The following is a 16,195-nucleotide window of genomic DNA, read 5'->3' as shown; positions in this document are numbered from 1 at the left end:
CAAATGAAAGAAGCGGAGGGGCAGGAACAGGGACACCATGCGAAGAAGACAGGCCTTAGCCTTGTGCCGCCCCTATGAGGTCCCCTAAGCAGCCCTCCCTCTCCCACCTTTTCCCAATCCTCGCTCCCCGGCCCTCCCCAGCACAGCCGGCTCCAGGAGGGATCAATTCCGTGGGCCCGGGAGGAGGCCAGGCGAGCACCCGCTGCCTGGAGCGGTGGGCTGGAGCGCGGGGAGCGCGGCGGGGGGCGCGGGCGGGGCGGGGCTAGTGCGTAGAGCTGTCCAGCACCCCGAGGCGGGGCGTGCGCCCCCGGCCCGCCCCAGCCGCCTCCGCCCGCCCAGCCAGCGCCACTGCGGCTCGGCGGGCGCGTCACGTGGCTGGCGCAGCGCGGCCTCCAGGCTCCGGGCGCGGGCGAGGGGCCGGGCGGGAGGACTGACAGACCCACGGACGCTCCACCGGCGGCACCCGGCCGGGCGGGCTGGGCGCAGCGCGGGGCGGCCCGGGGACGCCGGGGCCGGGCGGGCTGCTCGTTGCGGGGCATGGGCGCGCCGGGGGTCCCCGGGCCCAGGCCGGCCGCGGCGGGGCTCCCGGGGCGCGGGGGCAGCGGCGGGCGGGGGTCTTCCCTGGCGGCCGCCGCTGAGCCCCCGCGGGGCCCGTGACGCCGCGGCCGATGTGGCCCCGCGCGCGCTACGGGCCTGCACCGCCACCGCACAAAGACGCCTTGGGAGCCGCCGCCTGCACCCGGACCGCAGCAGCCACGCCAGCCGGAGCCCGAGCCCTAGCCCGAGCCCGAGCCCGAGCCGCAACCAGAGCCAGAGCCGCAGCCGGAACCGGAGCCGGAGCCTGGGGGCAGGAGGCGGCGCCCGCGGGCGGCCGGGCCCGGCATGGAGAAGCGCGCGGCCGCGGGGCTGGAGGGCGCGCCGGGCGCCCGGGCGCAGCTGGCCGTCGTCTGTCTGGGTGAGTGGGCCGCGCGGGCCGGGCAGGTCCGGGTCCCCCGCGTGGCAGTCCGCGCCGCGCCCTGACCGACCCCCTCTCCGGCCGCGGCATCCCGAGGCCCCGCACCGCAGTGGCTCCCGCGCGGAGGCCCAGAGAGCGGCCAGCACCGCTTGCCCGCCTGGCCCCGGGCCTGGGAGGGCGACTCTGGTGGCGCAGCCCCGGCTCCCTCCCCGCTCGGAGTAGCGCCCGGAGCCCGGGCTGAGCGCTGGCAGGCGGCCCTTCGTGCAGGCGGCAGCATTCAACCCCGCCCGCCCGCGCTGAGCCTGGAGGCGAGGGGGCCCCGGGAGCTGGGGACAAAGGCCAGGCCGGCTGTCCCCTGAAGAAGAAACTGTTTCCGGCCCGGAGTTGGGGTGGGGGCTGGTGTAAGCCGCAGATGGGGACTCGGGGTGCGGGGCAGGGCTGGAGGAGGGTGCCAGTGTGGAGGCGGCTTCCAGGGGACTCCTGTTTTCCCTTTGTGTCTCTCAGCCCCCAGGCAGGCCTGTTCAGTTTAGGAGGGTGCTTGGGTTGGGCCAGGGACCGGTCAAGGCCAGGCATGGGGTGGGAGGGGCTCCCGCCCTGTCCGGGAGTTTTTCTGTCCAGCTTTCCAGCGCTCTGTGTAGGCGAGAGGAGAAGGAGTTAAATCCCCAACCCACATGGCTCCTTTATTTACTGTGATGAAGGAGGGAGGCCATTATAAGAACTGGGGGTCATTAGGGGACACCCTGTGATGTCACCAGTGAGGGCTCTGTAACCTGACAGATTTGCTGAAGCCACTGAAATGACAAAGTAATCACCCCCAGGCCTCAGGGAGCTCCGAGGCTCGGGCAGGCCCGTGCCCCAGCTCTGTGAGCCTGGCTTAATGGGAATGTGCCATTGGGGAGCATTGAGGGTGTAACCCCAGCGTGCCCACCCCAACCTCGGTGTGGGGTCATGTGTGCTGGGCTCTGAGCCACTGGGTGCTGGCATCCCTGGTGAGCAGGGCAGAGGGACAGGCGCTCCGTGCTCAGGAGCTTTGGCCTGGCTCTGTCCAGGGGGCTTGGGTGTCCTGGGTGGGGGCAGCGGTTCCTGCTTCCTGGCCAGGCGGGATCTGACCCGCATCCTGAACCCCAAGAAGTCGGGCTTCCCCCCACCCCCCCGACTCTGGGCCCGTAACCCCCGGGGGCCAGAGCAGAAGGTGAAAGTAAGGGCCAAACCCCATGGAGGTGGGCGCTTGAGGGATGGCTGGGGAGTTTTGCTTTCCTTCTCAAGGTCAGCGTGGCACGGGGAAAGAGGATGGTTCCGTCACCAGCTGCGTGCCCTGTAAATGGGGATTATCAGAACTGCCTCCCCTCCTGCCCCTGCTGCTGCTGGGCGAGCAAAGCCCCTTGGAGGGGGAAGCCCTTCAAAGTTGTAGCAGCAGGCCAGGGCACAGTGGCAGGTGCCTGTAATCCCAGCACTTTGGGAGACCAAGGCAAGAGAATTGCTTGAGGCCAGGAGTTTGAGACCAGCCTGAGCAACACAGTGAGACCTCATCTCTACAAAAATAAAAAATAACAAAATAACCAGGCATAGTGGTGCACACCTGTAGTTCCAGCTACTTGGGAGGCTCAGGTGGGAGGATTGCTTGAGCCCAGGAGTTTGAAGCTGCAGTGAGCTATGCACTCCAGCCTGGATAACAGAACATGGAGGCAGGGAGGTGAGGGTGAGGTGGTAGGGGCCCTTTTGATGGGCAGTCTTGGGCTGCGCTCTGGGCCTTGCCCTGTGAGAGGAAGGGGACCAGCGGGCCAGCCTTGGGTTTAGCTGTGGTGTCCCTCATGGGCTGCTGCTGGTCCCCAGCAGGTATGTGGGACCCCTGACCCTTTCTTTGTATCTCCCACAGTGAACATCTTTCTCACCGGGAGACTCAGCAGTGCAGTTCCTGCCTTAGGTAAGTAAGCACTTTCTCTCCTTGCTCCACTCCTTTGGTCCCTTTTGGGTGAGTGGTCCCTGAGGACAGGCCTTCAGGGTCCTGGCACTACCCTGAGTTCCTGTGTGCATCTTTTCTACATCACAAAGGAGCTGTTTGGCTTTGGACAGGCTTCAACTTGTCTGAGCCTTAGCTTCCTCATCTGTAAAGTGGGTGAAATAACAAGGTCTACTCAAAACCTGGCTCTTAGTATTCCATGAGCCAGTGAGGCAAGCTCTTAGTGCGGTGCCTGGCACGTGGTGGCTTTATACCACCAGCAAGCTGCCGAGGGTCCCGTGGAATTGACATCTTGTGCCTCACACAGGCCGTGGGCTTCCTAGGATTTAATTTATAGGGGTATGACTGAGGGATGACACAGAGAGGCCCATGCCAGGGAAAGAAGGCTTTATTAATTTTCTTGAAAGGAGGGGACATGCCACACCATGCAGGGCCACCTGGGAATTACTAGATTTGGACAAGCAGGAGCAGGGTGGAAGAAAGGTGTAAGTTAGAAGCTGCATCACAGCTTCCACGGGAAAGTCACGACATCCAGGTGCTGTGGCTCACGCCTGTGATCCCAGCACTTTGGGAGGTGAGCAGAGGTGGGCAGATTGAGTGAGCTTAGGAGTTCGAGACCAGCCTGGCTATCATGGCGAAACCCCACCTCTACTAAAAGGTAGCTATAATCGCATCTACTCGGGAGACTGAGGCAGGAGAATTGCTTGAACCTGGGAGGCAGAGGTTGCAGTGAGCTGAGATCACACTACTGTACTCCAGCCTGGGCAACAGAGCAAGACTCTGTCTCTTAAAAAAAAAAAAAAGAAAGTCAAAGCACGGCAGAGTAAACCATTTAGGATTGGCTGGATTGAGTCATTCTTCTGGGCTTGGGCTATGGGGGTGCCCACTGGTTGCCTGGTAGCGGGTCTGGGGGTGCTTCAGGGCAGGGAAGATATTGGCTTGGTGTGGGAGGTTAGATAAGAAGGTGGGTGGAGGGCGTGGCCTTGCATCAGCGACACGTGAAAGGTGAGTTTCAGGCAGCTGGCTTGCAAGAGAGAGGTAAACATTTTGGCCAAAAGTACATACAGAATCCGAGAGGACACTGAGCATGCTGCCCCCACCTCTACCTGTTGGCATGGGTCTGTCCAGCCGCTGGCTGTCTTTAAGCTCCAGCCTAGTCCCCAGCACAGCAAAGACCATCAAGAGCTGGAGGGGCGGCCAAGCCCATCCATCCTCTACTACTGGAGGTAAGGGGCTGCTGAGGTTGGCAAGTGGATAAGCCCAGGCCCCTCAGGGCCCTCAGTGCCACCTGGAGAGTCTGAGAAAGGACTCGGGGAGCCTGTTCTATCATTGATAAGCCCCCATAGACCTCTGCATCTCTTGCTAATTCTGCCTATATAGTGCCATTTCCAACAACCCATAAAAAGGTATTAAAGTAAGCATAAGTATTTCCATAAAAATGTTAAGTCTGGTTGGGTGTGGTGGCTCATGCCTGTAATACCAGCACTTTGAGAAGCTGAGGCAAGAGAATACTTGAGCCCTGGAGTTTGAGACCAGCCTGAGCAAAATGGTGAAACTCCATCTCTACAAAAAAAATCTGAAAATTAGCTGGGCACGGTGGCATGTGCCTGTAGTCTTAGCTACTCGGGAGACTGAGGCAGGATGATTGCTTGAGCCCAGGAGTTTGAGATTGTAATGGGCTATGATGGCTCCACTGTGCTCCAGCCTGGGTGACAGAGCGAGACCCTGTCTGTAAAACAAAAACCAAAACCTGAGGTCAAGGTGCAGCCAGGGAGAACAATGGGGGCCTCTGACTTGTTCATTGCCTGCTGCTCTGCTTGGTGGGGCAGGAGGTGCCTGGGTTTCTAGTTCTGTGCAGGGCCCAGCTTGCTGGAGAAAGGACCCAGAGCCGTCAGGCAGCGGGACCCCTGCTGTGATCGAGGGGGAGGCCCAGGGTGCACAGAAGCTGTGCTCACTGGCTCCTCTGGCAGGCTTGGGCCTCTTTCCCTCTCTCTCTGCCCTGAGCTGTGCTCTCAGGAGCCCAGCCTCCTCTGATGCTTCGGGCTGGCCCAGGGCGGGGCCTTGCTCAGCGCTGACCTAGCCCCAGCCCTGTCTGCTGTCCTGGTCCACACAACTGATGGTGGCCCAGTCTCCCATCCCAATTTCCAGGAAAAGGCTGACTGGCCCAGCCTGGGTCAGATGTCTGTGGCCATGGTAGAGTCAGGGGAAGGGGGAATGAGGGTGTCACAGCTTATGAATGTGAGCCCCAGGACACCCTCCTGCTGGTGGGTGTGTTACCCCAAACGTGCATATACTCCACTTTTAGAAAAGTGCTTCCCCGGGGACTAGGGCCACTCATGGAGCTTGGGCGAGGAGGACACTGTCCAGGTCCTTGCGTTTGGTTGTCCTTAGCTGTCAAGACCTCAGGCCCCAGCAGGGTCCACGTTGCCAAACTCCAGGGGCTGCTGTTCACCCCTGGTGCCCTCTGATGGGAGCTGCATGCCCAGTGCGCAATGCCATGGGTGGTGGTCTGGGACCCTAGCTGTCCTAGAGTCCACTTCTGACACCTCCAGCATTACTGACCACCTGCAGGTGGCCCAAGGTACCCACCTCCCACCACGGCTCCATGATTCTGCATTTCCAGGGCTTTCCCTGGGATTCCTGCTGTGTGGGACCCTGGATTGGAAAACATTCCCCCGGCCCCTTCTCCACCCTCACTAGGCTCAGTTGCTCCAGAGGGTCTGGCAGGGCTGCCTGGGGACCTCACAGGTTTTTACCCCTCAGCAAACCCCATCCTAAGCCCAGCTATGTCGGGCCCTGACTGGTCAGAACACCTCCTGCATCCCCCCGGCCTCTGGGCTCAGCCCTGAAGCTACTGTGGCCCCAGCGGGGAGGGCCTGGACAGGGGCTTCATGCAGTTTGCAGGCAGCTGGCAGCTTCCCTGGCACGTCTGGGGTGGGACTCCCAGCTCCCCATCGTCGGATTACACCAGGCAGGTTGGCGGGGGTATTGATCAACTTTGGAAATTGGATCTGCAAATTGTGCTTCCTCAGGCCTTGCAGCGTCCTCTCAGGAATATTCGATGACTCTTTGGACCAGGAAAGGACACTGGCCCGAAAGTGCCCGGTCATTCCTTCCCACTTGTGTGGGCCACCGTGGCTCCAAGGACCCAGGCCATCTTCTGCCTGAGAGAAGGCAGGTCACCTCCAGCTAAAGCTCAGACAGACCTCTGGACAGCCCCCAACACCTCCGAACCCCTCCCTCTTCCCCATTATCCCACAAATCATGCAGTCCTCCCATCTCCCCTCACTGCCTGCCTGCTGCTACACAGCCTGTCATGAACCTCACCTCCACGGGGCATTCCTGGAAATCCCCCTCCTCATTGGCAACCCCGACCCCGTCCCCCACCACATGCACGTCTGCTTCACGTCAAGCAGGGTTCTTGCCTAGGCTGGGCATGGTGGGGTACACCTGTAGTCTCATCACTTTGGGAGGCTGAGGTGGGAGGATCACTTGAGCCTGGAAGTTGAGGCTGCAGTGAGCTGTGATCGCACCACTGCACTCCAGCCTGGGAGACAGAGCAAGATCTTGTCTCAGGAAAAAAAAAAAAAAAAAGGAATCCCTGCCTAGAACTTGCAGCTCCCTGCACAGAGCCCAGCCTCCCTCCTGCCTCACATCCCCTCTGCATGAGGCTGGGCTGCTGCTGCACCCACCATGGTCTCTGCCAACCCTCTTTGGAGAAAAGCAAACAGTTTAACCAAGTTTCCCTGATGTGGAAATTTCCAGGGGGCCCCCAGGGGCGAGGCTGTTGGGAGGCACCCATTGTCAGGGTTTTGCTGAGAGGCAGAGCAGCTGGCAGTTGTCCCTTCCTCTGCTCCTCATGAGGCTGGTGGCCTCCCAACCCCTGATGAAGGGGTCAGACATAGGTCTACGAGGGAGAAGGGTTCTGGCTGAGGTGAGTGGGAAGAGAGAAAGGTGGCAGGTGACACCTGGCTTTTCCCAGAAAGCGTGGGTGAGACACCTGGCCCCCAAGGGCCCCAAGGAGAGGGGCAGGTCTGTGTCTGTCCCCTAGGGGAGGCCTCCAGGGCTGGGTAGGAATGGACAGCGCCTTGCCCTGCCCCCGGTCCTGTCCTCTAGGACAGGGGACCTCACAGGTTTTTACCCCTCAGCAAAAAGGTGAACATGGGAGGTTCCCAGCCACGCTGACTCAGAGGCTGACACTTTGGCTTAGCATGTGCTTTAGAGATGAATGTGAGGGACGATACCACCCCAGCCTCACTGGGCCTTCCCTTCCGTGGAACCTCCTCTTCGGCCCCCTCCAATGGGAAAGATCTCTTCTTTTGGATTTCCTTCTTCTTCTTTTTTTTTTTTTTTGGAGAAAAAGTCTTGCTCTGTCACCCAGGCTGGAGTGCAGTGGTGTGATCTTGGTTCACCACAACATCCACCTCCTGGGTTCAAGCGATTCTCCTGCCTCAGCCTCCCGAATAGCTGGGATCACAGTCGCCCAGTACCACGCCTGGCTAATTTTTGAACTTTTAGTAGAGAAGGGGTTTTGCCACGTTGGTCAGGCTGATCTCAAACTCCTGACCTCAAATGATCCCCCCACCTTGGCCTCCCAAAGTGCTGGGACTACAGGCATGAGCCACTGCACCCAGCCTCTTTTGGATTTCTTAACCCTACACCTCCCAAGGAATCCCAGTTCAGGACCTCAGGGCTCTGTGAGGTCCTCATGGCCAGTGGCCTCACCTGGCAGAGGGAACCAGGCTGAGGCCGGGGCCACTTTGCATGTTTGGGTGGCTGCACCCTGAGACTCCTCTCTGATAGTTTATCTCCTGGCCTTCCGGGCTGGAAGCAGGGTGTACAGTGCCCTGTTTCTGGGGCAGGATCAGAGGCTCATTGTGGGGGCTGCCTCCCAGGGCCATGCATGAGTTCCAGGTGGAGAGGTGCTGGCTTGCACCTCACTGACCCGGGACTGTCAAGGGTCTGATGGTGACGCGGTGGTGGCCAGCCTTGCTTTAGGACCAAGAGTTCTGTTCTTATCCTTGATGCTCTCACGAACTGTCCATGGGGGTTACCAGCTCCCTATTAGTCACAGTCCCAGCTCACCTGGGCCTTCATGGTCCCAGTAGGCCCCCGGGGAAGGGGCTTCGGCTCTCAGCTCATGGCTCCAGCTGCCCAGCAGGTCCTCAGATGGACCTGTCCACTCAGGGACCCACATCTGTGGAGCACCTGCCATGCGTTAGGCACCGTGCAGGGTCCCGGGACACGGCACGGCCCTGCCTGCCTGTGTGACGTTCATCCATCAGTCCCAACAACAAAAGGGAAATGCTCTGTGGCCGAGGCTGGGGGGAGGGATGGAGGGCTGGAGCTCTGCGGGGGGCAGCCTGGAGGGCTTCCCTGGGAAGGGACCGCTGAGTTGGGGGTGGAAGCTGAGGAGTCCGTGAACGGGATAAGAAGATGGGGATAGCACCCACTAGGGACCACCAGGGCTTCCAGAACAAAGTTCCCTCCAATGTGAGAGATCGGAGAGGTCTGGGGGGCTAGGGTTTACGGGAGGGATGAGGCAGAGTGTGGGGCAGGGAGGGGGTTGGGGCTGCTGCAGTGAATTGTGGTTTTGTCCTAACAGCATGGGAGGCAGCCAGAGGGCTCTCCTTCCTTTCCTGCAGCTGGGTGCCAGAGTCTTGCTGAGAACCAGAGAGAACTCAGCTTGCAAGGTCACGGTGCCAGGGGCCAGCCATGGGAGAGTGAGGAGAGAGTGTCACTGGGCTCGGGAAAAGGGTCATCCCTCGCCTCAGTTTTTCCATCTGCAAATGGGCCCTGCCTTCATCTCAGGCTGTTATGAGAATCAGATGGACCAGCACAGGGAAGGGTCAGGGTGCTGTGGGGTGGGAGGTGTGGTCAAATGCAGCGGCCAGCCACCTGGTCCTGGGAGGGCCAGGGCACAGTGGAGCAGGGCAGGCTCACCACGCTGTCCTGGGAGGGCCAGGGCACAGTGGGGCAGGGCAGGCTCACCACGCTGCCCTGGATGGTTTAGAAGCAGAGAGCATGGAGAATGGATAGATTAAAGCGAGGCCCATGGGGCTGGGCATGGAGGGCTCCTCCTTTGAGCTGACGGGCATGATGCGTTGCTCAACCTGAGCGGTATACAGTTGGCACTCCACGAGTGCATGCTGGCTCAGTGCTGCAGTGAGAAGCTGAGGCCCCCAGAGGACTACGGTGATTCCTGACTTTGCCCCTCCCTAGCTGTGTGGCCCCGGGCAAGTCGCTGACCCTCTCTGAGCCTGTTTCCTCACCTGGTTCCGAGATCTACCTTTGGTGGCTTTCCACTTGTACTCAGGATAAAACCCAAATTCTGCACAGGGTGTGATCAGATCCAGGTGGCGTTTCCAGCCACAGCTGGACTTTGCCACCTCTCTTCAGGCCTGTTGTAGGATCTTCATTCTACTGAGGGGTTCTGCGTAAAGTCCATCTGCTCCCACCCCCAGCCTATGAGTTCCATAGAGCAGGCCTTATTCCTGCCTTACTCAGTGTGCCTACCATGCATGCTTGGCACGTAGTAGGTGCTCAGTAAATACTTGTTGAGTGAGCAAAGCCTCAGGGAAGGCAGGCAGGGGGCCATCACAGGATGGGCTATGCCGGCTGGGCAGGCCTAGGGGTGTGGGATTCTCCACTGACCCGAGGCCACAAGGCTACACCTTGGAGGTGCCGGCTGGCAGGAGGGGTTGTTGGTGGGTTTTCTCCCAGCTCTGCCAGAGATGCGGGGGACAGGACCTAGGCTGTAGCCCACTGTGTAGGGTTGGGGGCTACAGCTGTCCCAAGTCTAGGGGGCCCTCCTTGGCCTCCCATACACACCGCCTCCATGAAGTCACAAGTTGTGGCCTTGGCCATGGCCACCCTTGGCTGGACTCGATCCCACCATGGGGGAGACCTGTGCTGAAGCCCCCTTCCCCCCACTGCAACCCGCTTCCCCACCAAAGATGGGCTGGCCTTTCTCGGCCTCCTCTCCTGACAGCGGCCTGCAGTGGGAAGCTGGAGCAGCACACGGAGCGGCGTGGGGTCATCTACAGCCCGGCCTGGCCCCTCAACTACCCGCCAGGCACCAACTGCAGCTGGTACATCCAGGGCGACCGTGGTGACATGATTACCATCAGGTAGGGGCGCCTGGGGGTGTCGGAAGGAATCAACGTGGGCCCACGTGCATGGGGTGGGTGAGAATGTGTGTGTGAGCAGGTGTGGAGGGCACATGCCTGAGGGTGTACATGTGTGTGAACAGGTGTGGGATCATGTGCATGTTTGTGAGCATATGAGTGAGTGTGTGAGTGCTCATGTGTGAGCAGGTGTGAACAGGTGTGTGGGTGTGTGCATGTGAACATTTGTGAGTAGGTGTGTGCATGCAGATATGTGCATGTGTGAGGCAGGCGTGTGTAGGTATTTGAGCAGGTGTGTGGTGTGTGCATGCATGTGAGCACATGTAAGTAGGTGTGAGTGCATGTGTGTGCATGTATGTGAACGCGTGTGCTTGTGTACATGGAAAAACCCATGTCAGAGGAGACATAAAGGACACATGTGAGAGACTGCATGTGTGAGCACATGTATGTGCACGAGCCATGCCTGCAAAGGCGCAGAGAGCGTGTATGTGCGCATGCATGTAAGATAATAGGTGTAACCATGCGTGAGCCGTAAGCGTGTATGTGCACATGTGAATGCATGCATGCAAGTGTGTCCAGTGCTCTGGGTCTCCACGGGCCTCTTTGGCGAGGTGCCCAAGCTGGACCTCTTCCTGGTTTGAGCCTCGTTCATGGGGTGTGGGGGGTGTCAGTCACTCAGCCCTGCCAGGAAGTCAGGGCCAGCACACAGGCCACTGCGAACACAGCCTGGGACTGGTGGGCATGGTCTGATGTCTCTGAGGTGGCAGAGGTGTCCTCTCTGTCCTGCAGGGGTGGCTGGGGGCCAGGCTGGCACTGAGCCCAGAGCATGGTTTCTGGAGGGGCCTTGGGGAGGGGAGTGAATCAGGCAAAGCCCGGGTGCTCGAGCTGCAGGGACATGCAGAGGGAAAGGGGGCCAGGCAGTGAGCGGTGGTCCTGGCCAGGGGTGGTCACAGGGACATTTGGCTGGGGAGTCACTATAGGTTCCATCTGCCATAGTTTTCCTAAATGCCAGAGCCCAAAAGGCGCAACCCCTGACTTACTCCATAGCTGCAATGCATGAGGATGTGATGGGCATGGGCAGGGTCTGTCCTAGTCTCTGTGCCTCAGTTTCCCCAAGGGCCAGGTGGTTCAGGGCCAGTGTATCTCCGGAGATGACAAGCTGTCAACCTGCTGCAGCCTTGGCCAGCCCCATGGGCAAAGTCTCACCCTCACTTCCCATGCCTGGGACTTCGTGCTGGGCCCATCCCAGTAGTCCCGAGGTGGAGGGTTCTGGGCCCTTGGGCCTCTGCCTTTTCGGGGAGGGTGTCGGGGTGGGGGGCTCTTGACTTCCTGCTCCACTTCGGCTTCGGGCTGGGGGTGCCGTGTGCACTGGTGGAGGGAAGGGGAGCCACAGCAGAGCTGGAAATGACCTGCATGGACGTCGCAATTCTTCATGGAGCATCCCGTGCACACCTGGATGGGGACAGTGTGGGGACAGAGTGGCTGGGAGTGGAGGAACCAAGCAGTCTGGAACATGAGGAGTGGGGGCGGCCGGCCGGGACAGGGCTGGCTGTCCTGGCCGTGGCTCCAGCCTGACCACTCCCTGCTGGTCCTCGGCCATGGAGGTCCCACCTACCCCGCCTCATGTCTGGGTCTTCTCTGCCCCCCCCACAGCTTCCGCAACTTTGATGTGGAGGAGTCCCACCAGTGCTCCCTGGACTGGCTCCTGCTGGGCCCAGCAGCCCCGCCCCGCCAGGAGGCCTTCCGCCTCTGTGGCTCCGCCATCCCACCTGCCTTCATCTCTGCCCGCGACCATGTCTGGATTTTCTTCCACTCGGACGCCTCCAGCTCCGGCCAGGCCCAAGGCTTCCGTCTGTCTTATATCCGAGGTGATGGCAGCCGCAGGGCAGGAGCATACCGTGCGTGCCTACAGGCTCCCAACCCACAGGGGCAGCACCCTCCACAAGGGCCCCGTCTCCCTGTGGGATGTCCCCTGACTGCCCTGTCAATCTCAGGATAGTGGCAGGACTGGGCATGTGGATACCTCGGACCTCTCAAGGTCACTGGCCCCACTTCCCAGTCTTGGCTAGTTGTGGGAACTCACTCCTAACCCCAGGCTCAGGTCAGGGACTGAGCCCACCCTGGTGTTGGAGGGGTCTCTGCTTCCACAGTGATGGGGAACCACCTGCCCGCTTTTGGCCCCAGGCCCCCTGGCCGAAGGGAGGCTCTTCTGTCTCCTGACTGTGCCCTGCTACGTCTCCACCCAACAGGGAAGCTGGGCCAGGCATCCTGCCAGGCAGATGAGTTCCGCTGTGACAACGGCAAGTGCCTGCCCGGCCCGTGGCAGTGCAACACGGTGGACGAGTGTGGAGACGGCTCTGATGAGGGCAACTGCTCAGCGCCCGCCTCCGAGCCTCCGGGCAGCCTGTGCCCTGGGGGGACCTTCCCATGCAGCGGGGCTCGCTCCACGCGCTGCCTGCCTGTGGAGCGGCGCTGTGACGGCTTGCAGGACTGTGGCGATGGCTCAGATGAGGCGGGCTGCCCCGACCTGGCCTGCGGCCGGCGGCTGGGCAGCTTCTATGGCTCCTTTGCCTCCCCAGACCTGTTCGGCGCCGCCCGCGGGCCCTCAGACCTTCACTGCACGTGGCTGGTGGACACACAGGACTCCCGGCGGGTGCTGCTGCAGCTGGAACTGCGGCTGGGCTACGACGACTACGTGCAGGTATACGAGGGCCTGGGCGAGCGCGGGGACCGCTTGCTGCAGACGCTGTCCTACCGCAGCAACCACCGGCCCGTGAGCCTGGAGGCCGCCCAGGGCCGCCTCACCGTGGCCTACCACGCGCGCGCCCGCAGCGCCGGCCACGGCTTCAATGCCACCTACCAGGTGAAGGGCTATTGCCTCCCCTGGGAGCAGCCGTGCGGGAGCAGTAGTGACAGTGACGGGGGCAGCCCGGGCGACCAGGGCTGCTTCTCGGAGCCACAGCGCTGTGATGGCTGGTGGCATTGTGCCAGCGGCCGAGACGAGCAGGGCTGCCCTGCCTGCCCGCCCGACCAGTACCCCTGCGAGGGTGGCAGTGGTCTGTGCTACACGCCTGCGGACCGCTGCAACAACCAGAAAAGCTGTCCCGACGGCGCCGATGAGAAGAACTGCTTCTCCTGCCAGCCCGGCACCTTCCACTGCGGTACCAACCTGTGCATCTTTGAGACGTGGCGCTGTGACGGCCAGGAAGACTGCCAGGACGGCAGCGATGAGCACGGGTGCCTGGCCGCCGTGCCCCGCAAGGTCATCACGGCGGCGCTCATCGGCAGCCTGGTGTGCGGCCTGCTGCTGGTCATCGCGCTGGGCTGCGCCTTCAAGCTCTACTCACTTCGCACGCAGGAGTACAGGTGGGCGCTGTGCCCGCAGCCAGGGGACCGGGCTTCTTCATCGCCCAGGCTTGCTGTCCCCGCAGCTGTGGGTTTGCAAACGGGGGCCTGGACTAGCTACCTGGAGGCTGCCCTGGTGCACACTGGGGTCCCTACATCTTGGGATGTCTGGGTGGAGGGTAGTCCTGGAATCCTGTTGCTGCTGCAGGTCCCAGGCAGCCCAGCCATGTCGCCCTCCGCCCACTGCTTCTAGGGCCTTCGAGACCCAGATGACGCGCCTGGAGGCTGAGTTCGTGCGGCGGGAGGCACCCCCATCCTATGGTCAGCTCATCGCCCAGGGCCTCATTCCACCCGTGGAGGACTTTCCTGTCTACAGTGCGTCCCAGGTGAGCCCCCGGAGGGCGTGAGGCCCCTCCGGGGCCACTTGGGACAGTGTGCGGAGGAGGCTGGTCCAGGGGTCACAGGAGCGGGAGGCAAGGCCTGGGCAGGGTGACCTGGGGGCCCATGGCCAGGTGGGAGGGTGGATAAGGTGGTCTCTCGGGTCTCAGGTCCCTTGGGGTGTGCTGACTCCTTCCCCTGAGCAGCCTGGCTGCCCCCTCAGCCGCATCCCCCACCCCCACCCCGCTCCACCCCACAGGCCTCTGTGCTGCAGAATCTTCGCACAGCCATGCGGAGACAGATGCGTCGGCACGCCTCCCGCCGGGGGCCCTCCCGCCGCCGCCTCGGCCGCCTCTGGAACCGGCTCTTTCACCGGCCGCGGGCGCCCCGAGGCCAGATCCCACTGCTGACCGCAGCACGCCCCTCACAGACCGTGCTGGGCGATGGGTTCCTGCAGCCTGCTCCAGGGGCTGCCCCTGACGCCCCAGCACCGCTCATGGACACAGGCAGCACCAGGGCGGCCGGAGACGGACCCCCCAGTGCCCCCGGCCGTGCACCGGAGGTGGGACCTTCAGGGCCACCCTTGCCCTCGGGCCTGCGAGACCCAGAGTGCAGGCCCGTGGACAAGGACAGAAAGGTCTGCAGGGAGCCACTGGCAGACGGCCCAGCTCCTGCGGATGCACCTCGGGAGCCCTGCTCAGCCCAGGACCCGCACCCCCAGGCCTCCACTGCCAGCAGCACCCTGGGCCCCCACTCGCCAGAGCCACTGGGGGTCTGCAGGAGCCCCCCGCCCCCCTGCTCCCCAATGCTGGAGGCCAGCGATGATGAAGCCCTGTTGGTCTGTTGACCGCTGGGCTCGCTGGTGACCGCCACAGCCCCGCTTTGTAACCAGGGAATACACAGTCATTTCTACCCTGCCTCTGCGTCCTTTCTTATGGAGAGGCCCTCCGGGGACCCCAGCCGAGGGGCTGGGCCCTCAGCCAGCTGGCTGCACTGGTGGGCATGGTGGGCGGGAGCTCTGGGACTGAACAGCTGGGGAGAAGGATGGAGCGGTGAGCCCATCTGCAGGGTCCCAGTGTACACAAGCACCCTGGGGTCTCACTTCTGTCCCCCGACTCCATTCTGGGAACCCATTTCCAGAGAAGCAGGGGACCAGAGCCTTTTTGCTTCATCTGCCCTGCAGTGGCACCAGCCGCCCCTAGAGCTGGGAGTTGTCATGAGGATGGGGCCGGGCCATGGGGACGCTGGGTCTCATCCGTGGTGACTGTTCTGCCCACGCCTCACCCTCTTCCTGTCCAGCAAGGCCCCTGGAGGACCTGGGTTGGGCAGCTCCTGCCAAACCCTCATGCCCCTGGCCAGGCAGGCGCCCTTTGCCCTCCCTGAGGGTCCAATCTCCTGGGCACTGTGGCAGGGCCAGGGTGTGTGCCTGGTGTACAGGAAGCCCTTGGAGTTCCCTGCAGGCCTCAAAGACCCCAGGACATGCTGCTCTGTGCTTTCTGGGGACAGAGAGGCCGAGGCACCAACAGCAGTGGCCACATCTGTTCCATCCTATCTCAGGGCCTCAGTTTCCCCACCTGTAAGCCAGGGTGAGACTGTGGGCTCTGAAGTCCTGACCTTCAGTCTGCGGTGATTTATGGGAAGAAAGACAATCTCAGCTGGGAGCCCCGGAGCTCTCCTGGGTGGCCGAGCTCAGACTGGCATCGAGCGGCCTGGGGTAGGGGCGGACTGAGCTGCTCCCCCATCCTTGACATCCCTTTAGGGCAGGGGGACTCTGGGTGCCATGGTGGGGAGTGCCTGTGTCAAGCAGCAAAGCCCCCTAATGTCGAGAGCCTCCTCCAGGGCCTGCCACGGCATCTTCCTGGCCAGCAACATGTGTGCACCCACCGAGGTATGCCCCAGCCGCTCCCGTCTGTGCCCATCAGGGACTCCCCATAGCGCGAGCGAACAGCCAGCCCTGTTTATTTATAGGCCTTTTCAGGAAAAGCTAGCAGGGCAGTGCTAAGACAGGAAACCCAGTCCACATTTTAGGGCTTCCTTAAAACAGGCTTCTAAGAGTCGTATCTTTTTTTTTTTTTCCCAGAAAGAAAAAAAGACAAAACTTTTTTGCCAAAACACCTCCTCAATAAACAACATGTAAACAGAAACAGCTGCTTCAGTCTCTACAAACATCTCATTGTGGCTTCGAGGGTTTGTCTGTGGCAGGCAGCAGGGAGGGTGGGCAGGGGCCATTCTCCTCTTCGGGGGCGTCCTGGGGGTAGACCACGAAACACAGCTCCTGGCCCCAGCGTGTCATGGACTCTGAGGACAGACAGATGGACCTTGGGGCCTGACCTCTCGGGATAGGGGTGACCCCCAGCTCCGGACACTCCCCTTGGGCAGGGGTCTTCAGGGAGCTGCTCCGTCGGTACACGTGGTTCTGGAAACTTTGGG

General features: G+C 61.6%; 2 protein-coding genes across 4 annotated transcripts in view; one reads left to right on the top strand and one right to left on the bottom strand.

Moving 5' to 3' along the window:
* Window positions 1–351: 351 nt before the first annotated feature.
* Window positions 352–15,909, top strand: LRP3 (LDL receptor related protein 3). Of its 2 annotated transcripts, none has more exons than XM_003275056.4 (7): window positions 352–955; window positions 2,832–2,879; window positions 9,907–10,045; window positions 11,696–11,910; window positions 12,292–13,408; window positions 13,641–13,773; window positions 14,025–15,909. In XM_003275056.4, the coding sequence occupies exons 1-7, from the start codon at window positions 883–885 to the stop codon at window positions 14,610–14,612; spliced, it is 2,313 nt and encodes a 770-aa protein (XP_003275104.2). In that variant the 5' UTR covers window positions 352–882; the 3' UTR covers window positions 14,613–15,909. The 2 variants fall into 2 exon arrangements, with proteins under 2 accessions (XP_003275104.2, XP_030676099.1); XM_030820239.1 differs by having other exon boundaries at window positions 588–955; window positions 9,872–10,045.
* The window catches only part of SLC7A10 (solute carrier family 7 member 10), a 17,038-nt gene continuing 16,550 nt past the window's right edge, over window positions 15,708–16,195 (bottom strand). Inside the window, exon 11 of one of the 2 annotated variants that reach the window (XM_030820240.1) lies at window positions 15,708–16,063. In XM_030820240.1, the coding sequence (XP_030676100.1) occupies window positions 15,936–16,063 (128 nt within the window). In that variant the 3' untranslated portion in view covers window positions 15,708–15,935. The remainder of the gene's footprint in view (window positions 16,064–16,195) is intronic. The other variant, XM_030820241.1, reaches the window with a different exon arrangement.

The sequence above is a fragment of the Nomascus leucogenys genome, chromosome 10 (assembly GCF_006542625.1).
Source record: "Nomascus leucogenys isolate Asia chromosome 10, Asia_NLE_v1, whole genome shotgun sequence".
In the NCBI taxonomy this organism is placed as follows: Eukaryota; Metazoa; Chordata; class Mammalia; order Primates; family Hylobatidae; genus Nomascus; species Nomascus leucogenys.
This window is presented reverse-complemented; position numbering and strand designations above follow the sequence as displayed.